Genomic DNA, 7,500 nt, shown 5'->3' with positions numbered 1-7,500 from the left:
ATAGATGGGTTATAAGAGGAAAGGATATGACAAAGGTCAGGTCTGTGGGAGCAGAAACCGCAAATATTCCAATGAAGGATAGTTATACTTTAGTGATATAGATTGTAGTACGTTTTGGATTTTGAGGGGGAAGCAGCTAGAGGGTGGGATAAAGACCGAGAGGTCTGAGAATGGAGAGGTGTGGGAGTTGGTGTTCTACTAGGAGGGGTATTAGGAGACAGAGGGTCTGTGGAAGGGGATACATGTAACATAAGGGATTCACGTGTATCAAGGAGGGAGTGGAAGGGATAGAGGAGATGGTGGGAGGGTTACATAAGGGATTCACGTGTGTATCCAGGAGGGAATGGAAGGGATAGAGGGGATGGTGGAAAGGTTAATGTGGGCAGGGTTGGGGTCAGGGGGGATGGGCTGTGTTGGGAGGGGGTAGGAGGATAGGGTGTAGGGGGGATATCGTTAGGAGGAGGATGGATATCAGCAGTTACTTGGAGTGTGAAAGGAGCAGGAGTTGTAAGATTTGGAGGTTGAGTGTCAGTTTTCATTAAGTAATCTTGAATATTTTCAATAGTTTTCTGAGGGGTTGGTTGGGGAGTTTTGGGGATAAAGGATTTCTTGTGAGGGGGGAAGAGAGGATTGGTGTCTCAAGCGTAGGGGCAAAGGAAGGTGGAGGTGTTTGTGTGGTAGGGGAAGAGGGGGTGGAACATTTGTTCTGTCTGTTACGGGTAGTGCGAGGAGGGAGAGGGGAAGGTGTTGGGGTTGTAGTGGTGATTGGAGTATCTGTAGTAGAGATTGGAGTGTCTGGTTTAGGATGGTAAAAGAGTTTGACTGGGGAAGGTAGGAGGTAGAAGAGGGGGAGTTAGATGTAGGGGGGTGGGTTTAGGAGAATTGGTAGAATGAGCAGTATTACTGGAGTAAGGAGTAAGAGAGAAACCACGTCGACGTGCTTCTTGTCTGGCTTCGCGTAGTGTGAGTCCAAGTTTGAATCTGAGAGTTGCTACCTCAGACTCAAATTTGTAGGTGGGACAGCTCCTATAAAATATATTATGGGGGCAGCCACAGTTGGCACATGTGCGTGATTGTGCAGAGCAGTTAGATCGGGTATGGCCAGGTTGGGCACATAGTGGGCATCTGGCTGTGGAACGGCAATGTTTGGCTGGGTGTCCTAGACGCCAACAATTTTGGCACTGACGTGGAGGAGGTTGGTATGGACGAACAGGGAGGGATTCTCCTCCTATGTAGACGTTAAAGGGAGGGTCATGTCTACGGAAGGTAATTTTGGCTATGTTAGTTGGTTTCTTTCGATGACCTCTGGGGGGAATGGAGTAGCATTGTACTGACTTTGCATCATAGTCTGTGAGACAGGCAAGTAGGTCTTCTCCACAGTCTGACCAATCTTTGTCATAGACTGGGCAATTTGCTGGGGAGATTGAAACTGTTCTGGTGCAAGTATTGAGGATTGGATGGGGTTCTGCAAGGATGGGGTTACCATATAGGTCAGTTTTGTTAATGCTATAGTTTGGTTTTCGGATGTTACTGTGACAAGATGGGAGAGGTCGGGTCGGCTATAGAAAGAGACTTTACCTACTTGTTTTTGGAGACATTGTTGGAAGAGAAGGGTGTTGTCAGAGTAGGGAGCTGTGGGAGGGATCACGAAAAATCGGTCACATTTGGCTGCGCTAAAGAGGGTATTCAAAATTGTTGTAGAGATATGGGTAGTAGAAGGGTGGGGGCGTGACGAAGATGGAGTAGTGTTGAGGGAGGTAGTGTTATGGGGAGGTGGGCAATAAGGCTGTAAGGTATTAATAAGGGAGATGGGGTGGTTGATGTTGGGGGTTTTGTGGGGGTAGAGGTGTTGAAGTTGAGCATGCTGGGAGAGTGGAAATGTTCCTTAAGGGTTGATTGTTGGCTACTGTATTAGTAGGCATTGATGAGGGGGTAGTAATTGCAGTGTTCGGAGCCGTGGTCAAAGGAGAGCCTGGGGTCAGGGAATCGGGTGGGTTTACATCGTTGGGGCTTATTTGATAAAGGGGCAAGCCTCATTGACCCTAATAGTGGGGATAGGTTTTCATTACTGGCCATGGTAAGCCTGGGTTATGTTGGGAATAAAAACAGTCCATCCCTCAGGGTCCCCTTGAGGGGTAAGGGCTAGGTAACAATCAGGGGAATACCGTGCACATGGCTCCCTCAGGCCGTTCAGGACTGGCACAAAGTCGGCCTTTCATCCTTTCAGCACGGCTCTCACACCTTAGGAGGTGGATAGCAGAAGGGTTTGGTGAAGGGACAGAAACGAAAAGTGGGAAGGAAAAAAAAAAGGCCATGCAAAATTAGTTGAGTCGAGGGCTGAGTCCCAAGGTTGGGGAGTTCCCCATCATTGGGTCCCAGTCTCCGCCTCCTAAGCCCCCCCACGACAACAACGGGCAAGGGATTGGGGGTCTGACATGGCAAGATTCTCCGCCGATAAAGACCCTATGGGGAAGATCATGTCTACAGAAGGTAATCTTGGCAATATTTATGTGGGACTTGCAGCAACCTCTAGGGGGAATAGTGTAGCATGGTACTAATACTGCATCATAGTGATGCAGGCAAGTAGGTTGTCATCTGACCAATCCTTGTGGTAGATAGGGCAATCAGCTAAGACAGTGGAAACAGCTCCAGCAGAAATATTAAGGGAGGAGTGGGGTTGGGCAGGAATAGGCTTACCAGCCAGGGTAGATAGTACATGGGCGTGGGACTGTGGCAAGGTGTGAACGATCGTGGACGGCTGCAGAAGTAAACTTTGCCTACTTGTTTTTGGATGCTTTGTTGAAAGTGTAAGGTTTAGGCATAGTATCTGACAATTTTCCAACAGTAACAAGTTTGTCATTCAAATAAATTTATCTGGGTCCCAAATTACCCACACATTTATCTTTTTTATTTTTGGTTTTCAAGCCATAGACCTTACCATTTGACTTGTGTAAGAGATGAAATAAATACTAATGAATTAAATGTGGAGCTTTTTGGGAAGACTATATATTTACTTGGCATTTTAAATTTATATGGGAAAATGAAAAAAAAAATTTCCTCTTTCTTTATTAGCTTAGTTTATCGCCTTCCGCCAATAGAAGAAGGAACAGGCTGGGTCACCTGAAGGCCAGCAAGTTTGTCAAAGTCCTGTAAGAGAGAGAGAAAAAAAAAAAGATTAAAAAAACAAATGAAAAATTAATCAGAGTAAAAATTATCTAAATAACAAAGTAGAATATATCCAATTAAATGAAGAGCATACCATGGTCTTCAGCAACTCCTTGGTATCAGCATCAACTTCAATAATGTCCTCCTCAAGGGCTGAGACCTCTGGCACATAGTTGTCACGTCGTTCTCTCTCCTCTTCCTGCAGCTTAATGGAGATGCCACGAACTGGTCCACGCTGGATGCGTTTCATCAAATGAGTCACGAACCTGTACAAGACCATAAAGGTAAAACATTACATTAAATTATCAAAAGTAGGCTTTTATGGCTTACTATATTGTTGGCTAAGATTCAAGTTACTCTGCACCCTATTTAAAAATGTATTTAAAACTACCAGAAGTGTAAATGAAACTTCACGCAAGTCAGAGGATTGCATTCTAAAACATAACTACCATTACTTTCAATCACCAATAATCATCTTTGAACTGATGACTGAACATTCATTTCACAGTGATGCTTATAAAATACATAATGCATTTTTAGTCTCGTTACAAGCATATACACATACAGTGGTTTCAGGTTTTCATACACTAAATAATAATGAGGAAAACAAACATGTATAGCCATCTTTGTTGTCAGATATATTCTTATACATTTATAATTACCACTAACTTTAAAGCATCTTGAATATTAAAGCTACTGTTAAAATGTCCATGTATTAATTAATAACTGGCTTCATTGTCCCATTTTCTTTCCATATATGGTGAGATGCTATGACACAAGAGGAACCTTAGTTCTGCCTTCAGGAAAAATAGACATCTGGATGATAAATGGAAAATATGGTCTAAAAATAATTTAGAAAAGATTTCTGAATTACACATTTTTTAACTAACCCAGCAATCTTGTTGCGAAGTGGTTTTGACGGTATAATGGCAATCTCCTCACAGATACGCTTGTTTGTGTGGAAGTCATTGCCGAGGCGAGTGTAGTACTTCTCAATGATGACACGTGCAGCCTTCTTGACCGTTTTTGTACGTACTCGACCCTGGGGAAAAATAATAATTATTGACCATGTCCATTTTTTTCAAATGTGTGATTACCTAACAACTCTGGAAAAACTCTGAAATCATTATAACCTGATACTTGTGATATCAAACCCCTAAAATATATTCAACAATTATGTTTAAATGCTTTGAAAAATGTAATGAAAAAACGACATTTTCAGTAAATCCAAAGTTTAATACATTGGGCCTTTATAAAAATGTCTACAAAATATGAACTGCCCATCTGTGGCAGGTGAACTATTGTACAACCACCACTGATATCAAATCACAATGGAAATATGATTTTCATTATCAAAGGAGAATTCTTTGTCTTGGCAGGACTTAATGTCTCTTCCAACTGTGAGGCAAGGTTTTGCTGGTCAAAGAGGACTGAAAAATTAGATAAGCATGGGTCTCAATGCCATCAAGTTACAAGCAGACACATGGTACTACTTACTACCACAAATTAAACCTTGGGGAAACTAAGCATTGCTCTTTTTTTGAGATGACCATAATAGTAAACCCAGTATTGAAAGTTCTGCAATACACATCCCCCCTCCCGACAGAATATTTTTTGATCAAGAATTAGTGCAAGACAGGCAATAAAGCTATAGACTCTAGCTATAGATATTCAGGATCTGTAATCTTACAAAAGTAGGACTAAAGCTTTTAGGCTGTATTACTGTAAAGTTGGTAGAAAAACCCACAATGCAAAAACTAGTTATCGAATTGTAAAGTTATGTATGATATAGCCAATCCTTAATTTTTTTGATGAAGTGGCTGCCTGCGTGCACACCCTGGGACATGGCTTGGCTTTGTGTAGGAAAAGTCCATTACCAATTGGTTAAAATAAGTATTATTTGTCTTTTAATTCAAATTTCAATTGAAGAAGGAAATTATCAGTTGGAAATTGTTTTGGAATTTGTTGATCTACTGCTTCCTTTGACTAATTTTCACTAAATAGCTGCCCTAGACTATAGCTAACTTTTACATATTTAACATGGCACAACTACTTTTCAATAATGACTGGGCATGCAAAAAAAAATAGGGCTTTTGTGTATAAAGTACCTGAAGCTTCTACACCTCAACAGCAGTAATTCCTTTCCGTTTTCTGTGAACATACAAGCTAAACTGCAATAACTTCGCTGTAAAACATCAAAAGGTATAACCTGTAATGTAGTCTTTTGACAGTGCTTAATAAAGTCCATTAACCCATCACACTGAGGAAATTTAGGTATAATTCCAATTTCACCCAGACCTATGGTATAAGATGAATCTGGCCTGTAATGGACAGAACAAAATATAACTTTTTATCTAGTTGGAACATGCAATACTTTAGTATTCATTAAATAAGGACTGTACAAAGACGGGAAAAAACTAAACACTCAAAGGGGGGAAACTACACTCACTGACGCATGAAATAGCCTGCAGGCAGAGAACACAGGTTGCAACAAGTGCCATGTAGCTAGTAAATACGGCAATTGAGTGGTCAAAACAAAGCCGACCAAGTGGTTTATTATGATGCTATATTACGTGACCTGGCAGTATTGGGTTAAAACCCATTCCCACCAGGTGACGTATTGACACGTCATCACAAACCGCTCTTTCGGCGGGGTAAGCTCGTACGTGCGGCGACGGGCCAGAGCGCGTGGAGCAGGACATTCGGCTTCACGCAGCAGACTCCCGCGCCCACTGTATGGCCATTGCCAGATATCACCAGAGTTTAATTGCTCTCAGAGATTTAGACAACCGGGAATAATGGGTTAAATCTTTAGATATTAGGCTGTGGCTAAATTTACATCAATTTAATGCAATGACTACTAATTCCCCAGGAGTTCCGGTCTCACATGTGCAGTGCAGAATTCTTGAGCTCTGCTTTAATTACATTACTGAATCAGCCACTATATGAGGGGAAATGCCTATCAACCCTGTCCAAGAGAGAATAATCCATATATTCATGGCAGGAGAGGGTCAGGGCACAGCATCAGGCCCTTATACATGTTATTTGTGCTCTCTACCCTGCTGTGGGTAGGGAGAGAGCATTCAAAACTGCACACACACCACAACTATAGACTTCAATAATATTAATGCCGTGGTTATTGTTCCGGCACCAGATCTCATCACATTGTGGCTATTCCTCCGGCATGCATGCTTTGCGCACAAACACTTTTTTGTCTTACTTGCTTACTTGCCATTGATGGTGGACAACAATGGATTGTTTTAAAGTTGGGAACGAATTTGCAAGTTTTGCTGCCGTGAAAAAGTTTGACCGAATTACAAGAGAGCACTTTCATCACACAAGAACGCACACACTTGCACTCTTACGATAAGTGTGTAACAATTTCACGAGAGTTTCGTTGTCGTATCTCGTGTCTGTTGGGATATTTTTCTGTCAGACACCTATGCTGTAGAGCCATTTTCCTAGCAATATTGCAGGATGCAATTTTTGTTTGCCATTTAATTGAAAATCTCCAACTTGTCATTATTCGGCAAATTTGTTTGTCTACAGAGATCCCCGTGTGGTAAATAAATAGAGATAGAAGGTGATAGCACAGGGAACTCCAGGGAATGATCCCCCAGAAAAGTCTAAAATATGGTCTTTCATTGGCTATTGGAAATCTCCAGCTTGTCATTATTCAGCAAATTTGTGTTTTCAGAAGTCCCAGGGTGGAAAATAAATAGATAGCAGAGATAGATAGAGGTGATAGCACGTAAATTCATTCCCAACTTTAATACAATCCACTGTTATTCACCATCAATGGCGGCTAAGACTAAATATGGCCCCAATGTTTGTTTTGAAGATTGCACGAGAGCGAGTGTGTGTTCGTGCGCAAAGCATGCATGCCGGAAGAATAGCCACAATGTGATGAGATCCGGTGCCGGAACAACCACGGCGTAATATTAATACTCTGGCCAGTTTTCACAGATTTAGCTGGACACAAACACATACTTAAGCAATCACTATCAAAAACCTCAATAAAGCTAAAGGTGCTTCTCACAATAACAGTCCAAAATGCACACAAAAAAAATTGCACTGTTTGTATGCTAAGATATTGTTTATATTCATGAACATTCAGCAGATACAAAATTTCCAGGAGGGAGGCCTCGTAAACTTGGTAGATCTTATTTGTTTCAGATTTCTATATTTGGACTTTTGTTTCAGGCGATGAATTCAGAGGATTCTTGGCAGCCTCCCAATTTTTTGTTTCTTTTCGTACATTTGGAATAAATACTCACCTATTCAACTATCCCTGAAAACTTATCGTCACTCGTCGAGTTTGTTTACATCCCGGAT

The 7,500-nt window shown here is 41.6% G+C and overlaps 1 protein-coding gene across 1 annotated transcript in view; it reads right to left on the bottom strand.

The window, feature by feature from the left end:
* Positions 1-3,053: 3,053 nt before the first annotated feature.
* Positions 3,054-7,500, bottom strand: part of LOC119579291 (40S ribosomal protein S17-like) — a 4,747-nt gene continuing 300 nt past the window's right edge. Inside the window, exons 2-4 of the mRNA XM_037927050.1 lie at positions 4,056-4,207; positions 3,260-3,431; positions 3,054-3,147 (exon numbers count right to left, since the gene is read on the bottom strand). Coding sequence (XP_037782978.1) covers positions 3,079-3,147; positions 3,260-3,431; positions 4,056-4,207 — 393 coding nt within the window. The 3' untranslated portion in view covers positions 3,054-3,078. The remainder of the gene's footprint in view (positions 3,148-3,259; positions 3,432-4,055; positions 4,208-7,500) is intronic.

This window comes from Penaeus monodon, chromosome 12 (assembly GCF_015228065.2).
Source record: "Penaeus monodon isolate SGIC_2016 chromosome 12, NSTDA_Pmon_1, whole genome shotgun sequence".
Taxonomy (NCBI): Eukaryota; Metazoa; Arthropoda; class Malacostraca; order Decapoda; family Penaeidae; genus Penaeus; species Penaeus monodon.
Note: the sequence above shows the minus strand (reverse complement) of the source record. Positions and strands in the feature narration are given on the sequence as shown.